This window comes from Ambystoma mexicanum, chromosome 14 (genome assembly GCF_040938575.1).
Source record: "Ambystoma mexicanum isolate Mex_15411 chromosome 14, UKY_AmexF1_1, whole genome shotgun sequence".
Classification (NCBI taxonomy): domain Eukaryota; kingdom Metazoa; phylum Chordata; class Amphibia; order Caudata; family Ambystomatidae; genus Ambystoma; species Ambystoma mexicanum.
Genome location: NC_090940.1, coordinates 648,599,022 through 648,616,822, shown reverse-complemented (window position 1 = coordinate 648,616,822; position 17,801 = coordinate 648,599,022). Strand labels below are relative to the sequence as shown.

Below are 17,801 nucleotides of genomic sequence, written 5' to 3'. Positions count from 1 at the left end.
AAGCGCATGTCTTTTTTCAATTAAATTTTGACATACTACAAAAGATTTTGTATCAAAAAAGATATCAATTTTATTTTCATATAAAAATATATATAGCAGCTTCATAACATTCATAAAAACATACAGCTGGGGAATAGACCATTTTCCATTTTTAAGGGGGGTGCTATCCGTCACTTCCAACTGTGGGGGGGGGCAAAGATGACACGTTTACATGCACCGTGGTTATTCCAACAGGTTGTAAACAGACGTGCTTCATCAACAACCACTTCTTAATATCAAATTGATATAATATGTAACACACTTACTTGAAGAGGAGGAATAGCGGACACTTCCTGGACGAGCTCGAACAAGAGGCTGTTTAGGAGTAGGTGGCACCATCTTTCTGGCCATGGGTTTTACCTCGGCCATAACTGGTTTCCGGGTTGAAGAGCTTGACTCAGTGCTGCGCCCTGAATAACCTGATCGTGGAGCTGCGGTTTCGGAGTCACTTGGCGTAGTAAAGGAACCGGTTCGTTTCCTCGGCATGGCGAGAATATCAAGTCGGGAGAGCTTTCTCGCCTCTGCAGCCTGTCTGGAAGAAGAAGCATTCGAAATACAAACCTCTGCGTTCACCAAGGCTTTTTCTGGATCTGCGCTCTCGTTGTCAGATGCTTCTCCCAAACGGGCACGGCGGAGCTTAGAAGCCCTGGTTGGTCTTGGCGTTGAGAGACTGTTGGACCTAGTGAGAACCTGCTGGATCTTTTGTGTGTTTGACGCACTTCTAGCTGCGTCTTCTCTGGTGGATTGGGAAAATGGCTTCCTTCTGGAAACTGACCGCGAGACCGGATGTTCATAATCAGAAGAGGCTGTATCATTTCCAAGAAGGTAAGGAAGACTGGAGTTTCTATCGTCATCTGTAAAATCCAGCGAACCACGGGTTCCAGTGCTACGTTTCATCTGGAAACGTTTTGTCCCCTCTCCTCTGGTCCCACTTTCAGATGGAACTGTCCGCCGCTTCTCAGAAAGTCTTTCACGGGCACTTGGTTGGCTGCACTGATCTTTTATAGAGGGCGTGGAGGAGGACTTCTCTTTCTGTAAACTACTAGCAACTCTACGGTTTTGGGGATGAGTTGGAGCATTCTTGCTACTGACCAAGCTGACCGTACTGGCAGTGTCCACATCCGAGTCCCCAGATAAGGAATCTTCATGTCTTAGGCCACTATTTTCAGAGCTGTCGAGGCGATGGGACTGGGACTGGGAAAGTATTTTAGCCTCAAGTGCTGCCAATGCAGTTTCCGTTTCCTTCAGAATTAATTGAGTTTCTTGATTATAGTCTAGATAGCTTGACTTTGTAGCTTCCAAATCCTTAAGCAATGGATGAGTCGAAATTTGTGGAAGTTTGTTATGAGGAACACTGCTACTTGACTTATCTTTGGTAAAACTCTCCTGCCTCACAAATGACTGATCTTTTGGGGCCCCACTTTCCCTCTCATGAGGAAGGCTTTGGTGAAGTGATATTGTCAATTTACCTGCTGTGCTCACTACCGTACCGTTACATTCTTGGGACATCTGCTTCCCACTTGCTGTCTTTGTGAGATACTCTGAGTCCTTGGACTGTTTGTCCACTTGGCTGCGAGAAACACTATAAGGAGTTTTTGAAGCATTGTTAACGTCACTATTTTCCGCTTCAATGTAAAAAGACGTTCCCTTTGTCTGGATTCCCGTTTTGGATACTCTTTGAATGGCATGCGCTCGTCGCTCAGCTTTTGGGTCCTTACCCATCTGCAATCGTTGGTCGGACATTTCACTGAATCGCTTGACCTTTTCAGTGCCCAAGCCATCGTCGGACTTGCTCGAGTCACTAAGGCTATCCGGATCCAAATCCACCTGCATAGGTAACGTGGGGGCAGGAGCTTTTCCATGTCGCAGTCCAACGTTTCTGTTGTGAGCATCGGAGTACGGGTCTTGGCAAGTTAATGGCGCAGGAACCGGGCTTTCAGACTTCTCACTTGGCGGGAGTTGGGGAAGAAGTCGTCTGGTCCTCGATGGCAGAGGTAATTCGGTGTCCCCAGAATAAGATTTACTTATTACTTCAGTTTCTGGGAATTCTTTAAAAGACCAGAAAAAAATGCATTAGGATGGCAACAATCTAGGTGTGTTTAACATACTAGCGTGCAGATTCGGCATACATTTGCAAAGGAACATTTATATTCGGAGTCCTTAAGAGCTGCATCATATGGGGACTGACCTCAACAGACCAAGTAGGTAAATGAAACTGAAGAGTATGGGCCATAATTGGAGTCCTAAATGCAAGGTTTACGCCATGATGCTTAAACGACAACGATCGTTAGCAGTTAACTACAATGTTGCCGGTCAGTGACCTTCGTCTGAAGTTATCACAACGGCATGAAAGCGCTTAGTCAATCTCACTGTGCAATACATTTATCAGGGGAAAAAGATTTATGTCAAAATCTAAACATTTAAATGAAGCAACTTTTGTGAAAAATTCCAAAAGAGGATGTATTTTACTGGTAAATTAGAACGTTCTATTGCCCTCTGTAACTACAAACTTGGCCATCACTAGGACTATCCGCGAGGGAGTGCACCCTTCACAGTAAGTCAGATTTAATTGGTGGAACGGATACATCAAAAGGAGACCAAAATACCACCATGTATAACACTGCAGTACACTCCATGGTGGAGCCTGCATCACCATTGTTAATATAAAATCAAAACATTCTTTTCCAAAGCTCAAAGGCTATGACACAACAAATGATTGTGGAAAACGTGAGGTCAATTAGAGTGGTACAAATTACGAAGGATTCTCCCACAGCCGGCCACCAATTCATCTGCCCCCCTCGCTCACCTCCTGCAAAACGTGACCACTGTATGTGCTTGAAGTAACATGAAATAGATCATCTGTGCTAACTGACTTCACAGACCACAAAGCTTTAACTCAAACTTGCTGCAACCTCTTGCGAGGCATACAGTCCATTTTGCAGCAGCCTTCTTCCAACGCGGTATAGGGCTTAATGAAAACTGGCTGGAATGCTAAAAAGGGGATCGTTTAGAAGCAGCAGTTTCTGCTTTGACCCGAGCAACGTGTATTCCAACCAGCTGGGATGCAAGGTGCGTAGAGAGCAAACCTTCAATCCTGGAACGATTTCTAAGTTTTAGCTTTAAGGGAGCAGAGTCTATCCCCTTGTGGGAGATGGACACACACGCCACTGATGCTGCTGCCACAGGGTTGCAGAACAAATTAGCAACTTTAGAATTTTATAAAATAGTATTACCAAGGAATGTGAACCTTGTCAAACACTAAAACACTGGCACTGCCCCATTATGTGCCAACTAAGGACTAATATAGAGTGCCAAATCTGGAGGAAAAAACTGCATATTCCATAAAGCTTAGATGGATACTTTTACAATAGCATGCTAATTGTTACTTCCCAAGTTAAACAGAACAAATGATTAACAAATTGGGCACTACCCACCTTCAGCCGTTATGCCCTGCTGCTGAACATCGAACATCATGCTAACAGGACCAGAGTCTGTGTAGGTATCGGCAAGGCTGGCCCATCGAGAGACCCATTTTTGACCCCCTTGTGTCGCAGGGCCTACCGGTCGGGTCTGTAAACAAAACATTTCTGTGTGTTAGAACTAGATGCATAGAACCAAATGTTCAACTTTTAAGTTCGTCTTGGCTAATTGGCAACTTCACTGGTGCCATACCCAACCTAACATACACAAGAGTTCCTCACCATGTGTGCACTGCATGGAGAGAAAAAAAAATCAATCAATCTTACAAACCAAAAGATTATGATTTCTTGACAAGATGGATACATTTCTTGTGCAAGTCAATTCTTTTTCTCCAATTAATATTCCTTGTTCCTCACATTTTCAACTGGAATAATGCCATTCAGCTGCTGCGACAAATGGTTTCGGATAGGCGAAATGAAAAAGACAAGAACACCATTAGTAGTTCAGATACTGGCTTATTATTAATTATTGGGAAAGTGGCTAAATTGCGGGCCTTGAAACGCAGAGGCCAGGGTTGTAATCTAATCCCAACTTCAGCACTTGGCCAAAAAGTCTACTGTCTGGCAAGAAAGACCCTTTGGTCAAGGTGTATGTTAGGCAATAGTACCAAAATGACTATAAAACTTACTATGCTACTGTATGAAATTGATAAGAAACTGAAAGACATCAATCTCTTATGTTTATAAGTTTTTTTTTTAAATTTGGTTTTATTGATTTTGAAAAAAAAATAAAAATAAAAACAAAAAAAAAATGAACAAGAGATGTAAGCGTTTCAATTGTTACAGCTCTGTTAGCATATGGTTACATCAACAGAACAAAACTAAAGTACACTTAATCGTTCTTGTGTTCGTTTCCAATCTCTAGTAGTAACATTCAGTACAACATCTTCCTTACCCACCCCCCTACCCCACCATGGTTGGGCAGACATCATTGCAGCATCATTTCTCTGTTGACATGTTCATAGCGAGTAATGTTCGGTTCACTATTGTGAGGTTTCCTTGATTCTTGGGTCATAACTGTCCTGTATTGAGAGTTTTTGAGATTCTTGGTCCAATTAAGATCCTGTAGCGTCTTCGGGTTGGGAGTCCGTCGTGTCGGAGAGGGGTTTGCCTCGAAAGTCTGACCATAAGGTCTCGCATTGCGATGCTTTGTTATGCAGGGATGCCGTGATCAATTCCATTGTGTAAATGTTGGTTGACAAATTGATTCATTCCTTCTTACTTGGAACCTTTTTGGATTTCCATTTTGTTACTAGGAGTGCACAGGCTGCTAGTAGTAGGTGTGGGGCAAGACCCCTGAGTCTAAACCACTCATCCTCGTTTTTTTCCATTCAGAAGAGAACCAAACGTGGATCAACGTCTCTTTGTATGCCATCTAGGTCTTTAATCCATGCCTGGACTTCCTCCCAGAATACTTTAATGCGTGGGCAGCTCCACCACATGTGCCAATAGTCGGCAGTTTCGCCACATTCTCGCCAACATCTCGGGCTCAAAGTCTGAAACATCTTGAACAATTTGAGTGGGTCGTATTGCCATCTGTGTAGGAGTTTAATGGCGTGTGATTTGTATTGGCTGGATAAGGACGTCTTGGATGCGTTTTTGCATATCATTTCCCATTGATCTGGGTCTATCTCCTCTCCTAATCCCTCCCCCATCTGCTTCTAAGATGTTCTGTGGACCCGGTGCCTGCTTCGATAAGTTCTTTCTACATAGCCGATATCAAACCCTTCATTTCAGACTTAGAATCCAAGAGTTGTTCGAGTGGGGTGAGTTCTCTCTGCAGTTTTTCTTTCTTTCCATGCGGATTTTGTGAGGACTCCTTTTATCTGGATGTATTGGAAGGTGGATAATGGACCTATTCCTAGGGCTTCAGTTAGGTCTGGAAGAATAATGAATTTGTCCTTCTGCTGGAGTTGCCCTACCCTTTCGAGTCCCGCCTCGTACCAGGATTGGAATCTTCCTATCTCAGGTACATGATCGTTTATACCAGGGGACCATAAATGGCTAAGTGGGGACGGCCAGGTGGTGATCTTTTTCATTGCCTTGCTTGGTTGCCAGATGTTCCAGATGGTACTCAGTATCGAGTGGCCCTTAATTTTCCGTTGTATCCTTTTGTGAGGGGTCCATAGCCATTCTGACACAGTGGCCGGCGTGAAGTAATGGTTGTCTATGTGGACCCATTGTAGGTGGTTGTGATCACGTAAGTGTGGGATAAGGATACGTATTTGTGAGGCTTTATAATATGCTCGCAGGTCGGGGAGACCTACTCCTATTTTGTCCTTGGAGAGCGTCTGTCGAATGCAATCCTCGCCTTCTTTCCCTGCCAGAGGAACCTAAGCATAAGTTTTTTAGCTTAAAAAAAAAACGCATTTGGTATCTCGATAGGTAACATCTGGAAAGGGTATAGGAATCGGGGGAGGCATACCATTTTAATGGCGTTAATCCGCCCTAACCACGAAATCGTGAGTTTGTCCCACCTGTTCATATCGGCCGAGAAGCTCTGGAGGAGGGGAGGAAAGTTGGCTTCATATAGGTCCTTTATGTTTTTGGTGATCTGGATGCCCAAGTATTTAAAGGCAGAGTGTTCTAGTTTGAGGCCTAAGGGCAAGAACTTAGTTTCGTTTTCCTCTTTCGTTCCTTGCAAAGGGAACAATATTGATTTAGTCTTATTCACCTTAAACCCGGAGAGTTTGCCATATTCTTCTAATAGTTGGAGAGCATGGGGGACAGATACAGAGGGGTTGGTAATGTGTAAAAGTATATCATCAGCATAGAGTGCTATCTTATATTCTTTTGTTCCCAATCGCATGCCTTCTATTCTGGGGTCAGCTCTTATTTTTTGGGCCAGGGGTTCTAGGGAGAGTGCAAAAAGTATAGCAGAGAGGGGGCACCCCTGTCTATTACCACGTCCCATGTCAAACCATCTGGAATATTCCCCATTAACCGAGATAGACGCCGTTGGGGATGCGTATACTGCCTGTATCCCTTTCCTAAATCTCAGCCCTATCCCCACCTTGCGAAGGACTGCCCTCAAGAATTCCCACTCCACTCTGTCAAAGGCCTTTTCTGCGTCTATTGACAGTAGGGAAGGGTAACTTGGTAGTTCTGGTGACGAGTGGATGAGATGTAGCGTTTTGCGCATGGTGTCAGCCCCTTGCCTACCCAATATAAATCCGACTTGGTCATTGTGTATGAGGTGAGGGATCAGTACTTCCAATCGAGCGGCTAATACCCTGGTGTACATTTTCACATCCAAGTTGAGCAATGAGAGTGGGCGGTATGAACCACAAAGTTTGGGGTTCCTTCCTTCCTTTGGGATCACTGTTATGAGCGACTTCGTAAAGGAGTCGGGGGCCGACCCTGTTTCTAATATCTCGTTAAAGAGCACTGTCAGGAATGGTGTTAGTTGGTCGCTGAAGGTTTTATAAAACCCAGCGGTATAACCGTCCTCTCCAGGGGATTTGCCTACAGTTAGTCTTTTAATTGCGTCTTGGACCTCAGGTTCGGATATCAGAGATTCTAAGAGATGAGTTTCGGGGCACGAGATTTTGGGCATATCTATCTGGGAAAGATAGTGTTCTGAATCTGATTGCCCTGGAGTCACTTCCAAGGTGTACAACGCCTCGTAGAAGTTGGCAAACCTCTCCGGGATAGTGTGGGGGGTTCGTAGGGTTTTCTTCAATTATCTCTTTCACTTTCCGTTCCGCCCTTTGTTCCCTGAGTCTGGCTGCCAATAGTGCGTCGGCCTTGTCCCCCTTCTCGTAGAATTTCTGTTTGAGGAATTGAAGTTTACGCGCAATTTGCTGGTGCTCCAATAGTCTGAGTTCTTCCCTTTTACGTTGTGCTATGTTGATGTTGTTGCGGACCGTGCCAAGGTGTTCCCTGTTCTCACTTTCCAGTTGGCATATTTCGGACCTAAGTCTGTGCTCAATGATCTTTCTCTCTCTTTTTTTGGTAGATCCTTCTCGTATCAGGATGCCGCTCCAGGTGGCTTTATGTTATTCAGTTTGAAGTATTCCTCAATTTCAGTGGCCATTTCAATTTTAAATACTGAGTCTTTCAACAGGCTTTCATTACAGCGCCACTTCCCTCCTGAAACAGGTAAGTCTGCCCACCTTATATCTGATAGGACCATGTCATGGTCGGACCATGTTATCGGAACTATTTCAGATAGTGTTGTGGTGTCAAGGAGGTCCTTGGTGAGGTACAGGTAATCAATCCTGGTGAGTGTTTTGTGCAGATTGGAGTAAAATGTGTAGCCTCTTTCATCAGGATGTTTAATTCTCCACACATCTTGCAGGTCATATATCTCCATTATGTCTGAAAGTCCTGTGCGTTCGCTTCTAACTTGGCTTCTTATCTCAGGGTTGCCTGGTTCCCAGTCTTTGGTCGGGTCTGCCCACTGGTTAAAGTCTCCTCCAATAACAACCTGGCCGGATGCCTCCAACATTATTTTGGGTATCGTCTTTTCTAGGAACTTGGCTTGTCCTGCATTGGGGGAGTATATTACCGCAACTGTTACTTTGACCTTTGCGATTGTCCCAGATATCAAGAGAGTCCGCCCGCTTACATCGGACCAGGTCTTATCCACTTCGAAGTTGATTCCTTTCTTGATCAAGATTCCGACTCCGCCTTTCCTGAGTGGGCCCGAGCCCCAGAATTCCTTTCCCCCTCTTTTTCCAAGTATTCCTCTCTCCTCCCCCTTGGCAAACTTTGTTTCTTGTAGAAGGAGAATGTCTATTTGAGATCTGCGGAATTCCCTTGCCACTAGTGATCTCTTGGTCAGTGAGTTGAGGCCTTTCACGTTAAGTGTTCCTATCCTTAGGGACTCCTTAACCTTCTGCTCTTCAAATGGTGCCATTATCAGAGTATTTCGGTTGTGGATTCGAGACCCGTGTCAAGTGAGTATATTGATCATAAGGACTCGCATCGTCTTGAGTGATCCTTTGTGTTGCTGATAATGCTTCATCCTCTGTACATTTCTCGTCTGCCCAACCCCTCCACCCTCCACCCTTCCCACATTGACGGCGTCCGTGCGGACCCAGAAAAAGACTCTCGTCCTGCATCGAACCACCTTTAGGGACCGTCGCTTTGGGACCCCAAGATTATTATAACATCATAATCTTGATTGATCCCCCATTCACTCCCCACCATTGTTTAGATGGTCCGAATTTCTTTTGAGCCTAGACATCCTTACACAGTTTGGGTCATGGACATATGTATTAGAGTATATGTCGTCTTACCAGTGTTGTGGATCATCAGTTCTCCCCCCCTGGGGGGGTATTACCTCTCCAAAATGTCCTTGATCCCTTGACACGTTTCCTTCTGGGGCCCTGTATACGCCATCCTCTTTCTTCGTGACGCGGATCTCCCCGATCGTGCCTCTCTGCGCTTGATCCAAGGAGGTCAGAGATGTACGTCTTGATCTCCCCCTCTGAGCTTAGCTTGATTTTGTTCCCGTCATATTCAAAGGACAGAGAGAAGGGGTACCCCCACCTGTATCTTATGTTCTTTTCTTTCAGATGTTTGGTGATAGGCCCACACATGCGTCGAAGTGCCAGGGTCATGGATGATAGGTCCTGGTATATCGAGATTCGGGATCCTTGGAGGGTAATTGAGTCGCTGCCTATTGCTTTATCGAGGATCCGTGTTTTGTCCTGAAAGCGGTGAAATCGAGCAACGACAGATCTTGGTCCGCCTGGGGGCCCTCCTGCTCTGTGTATCCTCTCTCTCTCTTAGGTTCGTCAACTGCATTGTCTGCGACTAAGAGTTTGATGATGTCATGCAGGGTGTTCTTCAGATCGCTCTCCGTCTCCCCTTCTCGTTCCGGGATTCCGAAAATCCTCAGATTGTTCCGCCTCTCTCGGTTTTCCAAGTCATCAAGCTTGAGTTTGAAGCTCTCCTCTCGCTGCTCCAGTTCGGTCATCCGCTGGTCGAGTTGCGTTTCAAGAGTGTTTATGGACGCTTGGTTGTTCTCGACCCCTTCGAGCCTCTCCTCCATGGTATCTAGACATTGGGTAATCTTGTCAATTTTGGAGCCAATGCTGGTGCCCATATTCTTTATTTCGTCCAGCAAGGCGGCAATGTCCCCTTTGGTAGCTGCGGATTCACTTCCCGAGGGATTTGGGTTCGCCATGGTATGGGCACCGTTTTCGGATGAAGTCGAGACGTAGGAGAATGTGGCTAGTTTCTCCCTAATGTCCATTGGTTCTCCCGAAGTTCCTTAGTGTCACCAATGCTGTTCGATGGGGAGATGGAGTCAGGGGCAGAGGAGGAACACGCCCCTGGGTCGGGGGCCCTACCCTCTGCACTCCGACGTCGGCATTCTCTGTAAATTAGGTGTTGGGAGAGATGTCTGTTGTGCGTTTGTTGATATGCCCAGGGTATGGGCGGTTCGGTACTGCGTATGGGTTACCCGGGGTGCCCTTTAGGCAGCGTTCAGGTCCGGCAAGGCTTTGGGGGTGTTTTCCTCTTGTGTATGGCGCAACGTTCAGGCTAAGAGGGGTCCAAACCCCCGCTGCGTGGTGGTGGCGCCGTTGTTCACGGGGTAGATGGGATGGGCCTACCGTCTCTCCGCTCAGTGCTGTTTTAGGGCCTAGGCCGGTCCCGCTTCTCGGAGGCTCCGCCGACTCGACCGAGGCTGTCCTGTCCCCTTTGCGGCGAGGAACGTCGCCGGGAGTGTGAATTCCGTGGCCGGGGTTCAGGGTCTTTCAGGTTTTCTCCGTTCGGCAGGCCTAGGGTCCGCTTCCAACCGTTGCGCAGTTTCCTGCGAGCGGGCCGCGGAGCCGTTATGTGTGACGTCTTTTTGAGGGATGTATATCTCCAGTTTGCAGGGGCTGTTTTCGATCGGGTTTTCGACCGAATGGAGGGGGGGTCCTCTGCTGGCTGCACACAGACGTAGAATCTGGGGGGGGGGGTCGTCAAAGTGGGGGCTCAATCCCTCCTAGGGACCCAAAGTTGCAGAGCTCACGCAAAGTCAGACCACATCCGCGCGCCCCCTGTTGGCCAGTTTATGTTTATAAGTTTAAAACCACTACCAATTAAGGTTCAAAAAGGATGTTATGATTTGGCTATGAGTATTTTAGTTTTGTAATGTTTTTAATTTATATTACATATGAAGGAAATTTGCTTTCATTACACATGAATTGTAGTAAAGGAATCATGTTTAATCGCAAGGAAAAAATTGAAAATATGTTTAAAAAAAAATGTCTATAACCTTTTTTTATGAATTTTGTTTTGCTAATTGTAAAGGTTTGTAATTTTACCAAATACAAAAAAAAAAAGAAAAGAAAAAGTCTCCTGTTCTGGGCAACTACATTCTTAGTTCTGGCCCTAAAATTATACCTATGCATATTGGGATGCACTGAAGTGCGCTACAATGTCTGTCCAGAGGGAGTAGGACCCCAGTTTGCAACCAGAAAGCAGGTCTTACATGCAGGTTGTATAGCATCTCCTCGTCACAGCTGGATTGACAATTCCCAAAGAGCGCTAGGAGAACAACTTCTCGGTCGATGTGGAAATCTAAAACACTCTGGAACAAAGAACTGGTGTGCGTGTGTGAAGTAATATAGCATCTCTGAACAATGCCCAGAGCTTGATAGCACCCCCAGAAAGCGGGCCTCCAAGCACAGCACTAGCTGACAGGAGTTCAAAGGAGGTTGTCACCAGCATGGCTGAAAAGAGGAGTCGATGGCACAGTTGATGTTGCTCCTTCGGTGGACAGGAGACGGGAGTGTGTAGTTAAAATGCCATGCTTACGTGTAATAGAGAAGAACAGAGGCTCGCAGCAGTACAGCAAATAGGTCCTAGAAAAGCTTTGATAATGTCACCAATTGAAAACTTAAGTAAACATCTTAAAATTGGGACATATACTGAGGAAAACCCCAAATTGGATATTATTATAGACGCATCTATCGCCTTTAACCACTGTGTTGAATATAGTTCTGATACTCCAGAAAACAAGGCACTGGATGATTTCAGAGTCCGGATTCCAACTTCTGATCTGTGCAAGGGCCAACCTTACGGAGGGATCATTAGGGTCCGATGCCTCGGTTTAGTCCATATTCCAACTTCTGACCTGTGCGAGGGCCAACTTTACGGAGGAGGGATCATTGGGGTCCGATGCCTCTGTTCAGTCCAGATTCTAACTTCTGATCTTTGCAAGGGCTAACCTTATGGAGGGATCATTGGGGTCCGATGCCTCTGTTCATTCCGGATTCCAACTTCTGATCTTTGCAAGGGCTAACCTTACTGAGGGATCATTGGGGTCTGATGGCTCTGTTAAGTTCGGATTCTAACTTCTAATGTGTGCAAGGGCCAAACTTACGAAGGGATAATTGGGGTCCGATGCCTCTGTTCAGTCCGGATTGCAACTTCTGATTTGTGGGAGGGCTCACCTTACGGAGGGATCATTGGGGTCCAATGCCTCTGTTGCCTGGCACCTGGCACGCAACTCGCCAATACCTTACTACAGCTCGCAGCCAAAACATTCTGCTTTAAAAGGTGCGCCCCCCCCCGAACATTCGTTCATTTTCTTTACAAAACATAGTGCACCCACCACTTCCCATCCAAGCTTGCCTTGCATGCATTTCTGCTGCGCAGGAGCTGCATGCAGTCAGTGGAGTTCGGCTGGGAGAGTTGAAGCCCCTTTACCATATTAACATGTATATGCGATCTCTGCTTAATCTTCCAAAAATGCAGCATTCTGAGCAAGGGAACTTGGGGCTTTTGAGATAAAGGAAATGCTCAAATTGGGAAATTCTAGCCTACTGGTCTGTTAGTTAATGCTTCTCTCTTTTGGCGCATGCATGGGGTTACTTAAAATATGCCTGAGCACATACTCCCCTGGGGGGCAGCTGAGCAAGTAAATAGCATTAAAAACCAACTCCACACATTGCTAATAATGAAACATTTGCACATTAAATGGATTTCAAACAAAAATAAGGCCAGAAGTGCCGACTAAGGTCGAATTGTACAGACAAAAAACAAAACCAAGAAAAACAGCCTGCCACAGGCAGGGAGCATTTTAACTCCTCCGCAGCTGAGAACGCTGAGAGGAGCATGCACGCAGAAGCACAACCTAAAAAATGAAATCAAGGGTAAAGACCAAAGAGCCGACAGATTGGGGCATCCTGAGACCTGCGCTCGATGTGCAAGCAACGACTGAACAGGAGATATGATATGATAGGTAATTTATAACGTGCTTAATGCCCAGAGGTTTCTAAGCGCGGACCCGGGGATCGAACCTGTGGTGCTCCGTGTCGTCTTGCTTCCAAGACGAGCACGTCGTCTCTGAGCTATCCTCCCGAGACAAAGAGGAAGAAGCGGGGTAATCTAATGCTGCTCAGCCTTAGAATGGTACCACTTAAGTGCGCAATGACCCATTTATTTTTATAATGACAGGTGCAGCCCCTCAGCTGTTGGGCATCTTCCAACTAAGACATATTCTGATGAAGCTGGGCATCCAATGGAAGTAATTGTACGTACATTTTAAATTTGGAAGACTAAAAGGATCAGAGCTTGATGTTTTGCATTGTGCTGTGTTCCCAGATTGAATCTGGGTGTTTTGCATTGTGCTGTGTTCCCAAATTGAATCTGGGTGTTTTGCATTGTGCTGTGTTCCCAAATTGAATCTGGATGTTTTGCATTGTGCTGGGTTTAAAAACTGAGCCTTTTTTCTCCCCCTCTAGGAAAGTTGAATCTGTGTGTTTTGCATTCTGGTAACTGTGGCATTGCTACTGGGCTCTTTAGGCTCGCCCCACCCTAGATCCCCGCCCGAAAGGCGTGCCGTTTACTGTTGTATGTTATTATTCTCCCACTGTGTCTTCCTCCACCCCCCACTGCGCTGCCCGAGTTGTGTGCCACAAGGCTGTGCGACATTCTCCCTTCCCTCGGGCCCATCTCCTACCTCCTTCGCACCCTCAATGGTGCTCTCCATCTCTCCAATCTTCTCTAACTGCTACTCTATCTCCTATCCTATCCCTCTCGCTAAGTCTAAGAAGCTCAAAAGGGACATCCTGGTCTCCAAACCAGGCCTGCCCATCACCGAAACCTATACAAGCGCTTCCTACAGACACACCCTTACCGACATCCTCTTTGTCGTTCCCTCTCCAGGCCTATGGACCCCGCCATATTGGTCTCTGTGCTGTCCCCTTGTTCCTCCTCTCCCATTAATGGTGGCACTCGGTGGGAGGTCCTCCTGGCCCCTTCCACTCCTCCAAGACAATCATAATGGTCTATCTGAATGGCACTGTCTTGGTCCAGGGCCCTGAGCCCAATTTTCTCCTTTTCAACAGGCGTTTTCCCACATCTTATCAACTTTCTTCCTTCTACTGCTTCTCCTACCTACACCCCTCTGGCTCCTCCACCACCTCCCTCTTCTGCCACCTCTCTGTCACCATCCTCATCTTCTCTGGCTACTCTGCCACCTTCTTCCACTGCCACCTCTCTGGAACCCTCTCCATCCTCTCGCCTACAATGCCATCTCCTTCTTCCTCTTCTGCCCACTCTCGGGCCCCACTACCACCTCCACAGGACGTATCTCTTGACTGTACACCTTAACGGAAATCTTTCAAATGTGCCAATCTGCTCCACGTTGCTAGTCTCAACTCTCGCTCTTCTGCCAAACACTCCAACATCTGCTGACTCCTCGAAGAACTTGATTTGGGTGTATTTGGTCTCACTGAGACATGGTTCACGGCCAGCTGTGGCACAAGTTTTGACACACTCCTCCCCGATGGTTACAAGATCCTCTCTGAACCCAGAAACAACCGTCCAGGAGGTGGCGTAGCTCTGATCTTTCCGGAGTGGATCCCTGCTTCTGTCATTCCTACGCTGGCCTACTCCTCCTTTGAATGCCTGCTCTGCAGGCTATCTATCGCTCCTGGTATCTCTTACTGTGGCCACCATCTACAGACTACCTGGCCAGGTTGCCCTCTTCCTCTCCAAGTGGGCCGACCTGTCCTCCTCTCTCCTTGCCTCTACCTCTCAACATGTCCTCCTTGGAGATCTCAACATCCATCTGGATGCTACTAACCCCTCCTTTGGGTTTTTTCGCAATCTCTGCGACTCTCTCTCTTTCTATTCTACCCTCAGGACAGACTCACTCCATCGGGCACACCCTGATGTTCTCATCTCCTCTGACATCCCCCCCTCTTACCGCTCCTGGACCAACCACTTTCTTTTCTCTTCCCATCTGATGCTCTCTGTCCCCTAGGTGAAGCCGACCCCAGAACTGCCACCCACCTTCTCGGCTATCCGGCCCATAAAGCGCGTGTCAGTGGAGGCTTTTGCCGCTACTTTTTCACTTGCTCCTACGCCTGCAGCTGACTTGCACGGCCCTCTCTAACCATCATCTCTCTACCACTAACACTTGATGTCCTTGACACTGTCATGCATGAGGATCCATTTGAAGCCCACCTCCAAGTGCAACTCTTGGTATGACTCCGACCTTGCTACCCTTAAACGAAAGTGCAGCGTGGCCGAAAGGAAGTGGAGGGCATCAGGCGCACCCTCTGAATAAACTGGCCTGTGGCCTCCTCCAAAGGCAATACAGACACTCTGTCCTGTCCGAGAACAACAAGGCCGAACTCTTCAAAATCTGCAAGGAGCTGGCCAATCCTGCTGCAGTCTCCACCTCTCCTGTCCCCTCCCAGGCCCTGGCTTCTCACTTCACTACTAAAACTCAGGACATCTTGTCCCCTTCTCTTCCTCGCGCCCTCTCCCTCTCCCCTCCTCCATTCTCCTCTTTCCCCCATGTTCACTCCCGACGATGTTTCTAGACAAGTCTGATCTATGAAAATATTGTCCAAGCAGGTGCTCCCCTGCTCATCCAGTACCATCAAGGACCATATCGACACCCTCGCTCCAGCCTTGGCCGATTTCTGCAACCACTCTTTTGCCACAGGAACTTTCCCCTCCCCCTAAAGCACTCCCTTGTGCACCCACTCCTGAAGAAGCCTTCTGCCGATCCTTCATCTCTGGCAAACTACTGCCCCATCTCTATAACTCCTTTCCTGTGCAAACCCCTGGAAAAGCTTGTCATCTCCCAGCGTACTCTCCATACCAAATATGTTGGTTGTCGACATGACCATCGGTCTGGCTTAAGAGCAACCAAAAGCACGCAAACTGCTATCCTAAACACCTGTGAAGACCTGCTCTGAAATCTTGATTCTAGCCTTCCTTCTGTCCTCATCCTCCTCGACCTTTCATCTACTTTGACACGGTAAACCACGCCATGCTGATCAATTGTCTCTGTGACAGCCTGGGCATCACAGAGCAGGCCTTAGCTTGGTTGACTTCCTTCCTCTCGGATTGACCCTACCAGGGCCAACTGAGGTCCTTTCTATCCACCACCTCTGTCTCTCTACATGTGGTGTTCCCCAGGGCTCCAACCTCTCACCCTGGCTCTTCAACCTTCACTTGGCAGCTCTGGCCCATCTCATCTCCACCTGCTCTCCTAACTTTCAGTGTTATGCGGATGACACCCAGCTCTCCTTCATGCTCGCCTCAGCCTCTTCGCCTCTCCCGCTCATTCCAGATTGTCTATTTGCAATTCAGGAATGGTGTGCCTCTAACAATCTCTGCCTGAACGCCAGTAAGACAGAGATCCTTCTCATTGGGACCCCTGCTCCCACTTTCACTCTGGCCGCCCTTCTTGGGCCCTCTACCTGCGCCTTCCTGCGAGGCAAAAAACCTTGGTGTCATCTTCACCTCCACCCTCTCCTCACATCACTGACCGTCTCTATGAAGTCCCACTGCCAGCTGCACCTCCTCTGAGGTATTCTTCCTTTTCTCACTTTCCCGCAGAAGCTCACCCTGGTTCCCTCTAGGCTGGATTACTGCAACAGCCCCATTCTAAATCTGCTTGCCTCTACTCTTCACCCTCTGCAAGTAATCCGTAACAGGACTGCAAGACTGGTCCTTAGTCCCTGTCCCAGGGATCGCATCTCTACTGGCCCAGAAATCTCTCCAATGGCACCAAGGATCAAGTTCAAGACCCTCTGCATAGTCCACAAGGCTGGAGACCACACTGCATCTAGCTCTCTCTTCCTAAGCACTTTCCTTCTCTAGCCCTCCACTCATCAACCTCAAACTGTCATGATCACTACTTCCAAGAATGCAGGACCTGCCCAACATCCTTGGAAGCAGACTCATAACCTTCATTCCGGGCACCAGCCGGCCCCTATTGGGACCTTTTGGACCTTGCCCTGGCGCCGGTGGCGCCAGGCTCATAAAGATCATCGGTCCCGGCACTGGAAGCCGGGACCGATGATCTTCGGGCTCATAAGATGTGTAAAAGTGCTTGGGTGGACCTACCTACAGCAGACCATGCTGCATACTCACCAACAAGATGACGTCCACATCCTCTTCTGACAGGGACTACTTTCTTACCTGGGTGGGGCAGGCTCCACTCCTTGGATCAGGAACACTGGGACTCTTCTGGAAACTGGAACTCTTTCCTTACCTAGGCGAGGCAGTGGAAGAAGACGCCTAAGCACTCCTGCACACTATTTAAACCACGCCCGATTGATGCAACGTGCTTCGCGTTATTCTGCATCAGCAGCAGGACGCTCACCGAGTCAGCTCCAGTCTTCCAGTGAAAACTCCAGCTCCAGCACCTGTGGGAACAAACTCTTACCTTCCTGGGATCCGGTCTTCAGCCGCACCTGCCAGCACAAAAAAACAACAGGTTAGCAAAAGCCAACTTAACGCCAAAAGCCAGCATTTTTACTAACCCGATCCATCGGCATCTTCCAATCCTCACGCCGCATTCCTTGGCAGTCCATCGATCCCTGTAAAGGCAAAGAACATTGATCAGTCATTTTGCATATTTTGATCTGCTTACCTGTGCGACGCACGCTCCGGATTCCAACAAGCGCTGCATGCCCGCACCTGCAAATAAAGAAAGACAGTAAGGAGCGCTTTTAAAACCATCAGCCGCCATTCTACTTACGTGCCTTCACGCATGCCATCTTCCTACTTACGCGCTTGCACGAACTTTGGCGTCCATGAACCAACGCCTACCGCATCCAAAACCTGCAAGAGAAAAAGAGACATTAAAGAGTGCATTTAAAACCATCAGCAGCCATTCAACTTACGTGCCTTCACGCGCGCCATCCACCTACTTACGCGCTTGCACGTACTTTGGCGTCCATTAAACAACGCCTTCCGCATCCAAAGCCTGTAAGAGAAAAGGACTTCATTAAAGGTGTTCAGATACATATAAGGAACCGATCGTGCAGTTAACGACGGCCTCGCGCTCAAAGTTGTCCTCTGCAAGTA

At 47.5% G+C, this 17,801-nt stretch overlaps 1 protein-coding gene across 4 annotated transcripts in view; it reads right to left on the bottom strand.

Moving 5' to 3' along the window:
* Positions 1 to 17,801, bottom strand: part of CEP170B (centrosomal protein 170B) — a 249,526-nt gene that overhangs the window by 83,210 nt on the left and 148,515 nt on the right. For all 4 annotated transcript variants that reach the window (XM_069638152.1, XM_069638153.1, XM_069638154.1 and 1 more), the window contains exons 10-11: positions 3,474 to 3,609; positions 306 to 2,087 (exon numbers count right to left, since the gene is read on the bottom strand). In XM_069638152.1, the coding sequence (XP_069494253.1) occupies positions 306 to 2,087; positions 3,474 to 3,609 (1,918 nt within the window). The remainder of the gene's footprint in view (positions 1 to 305; positions 2,088 to 3,473; positions 3,610 to 17,801) is intronic.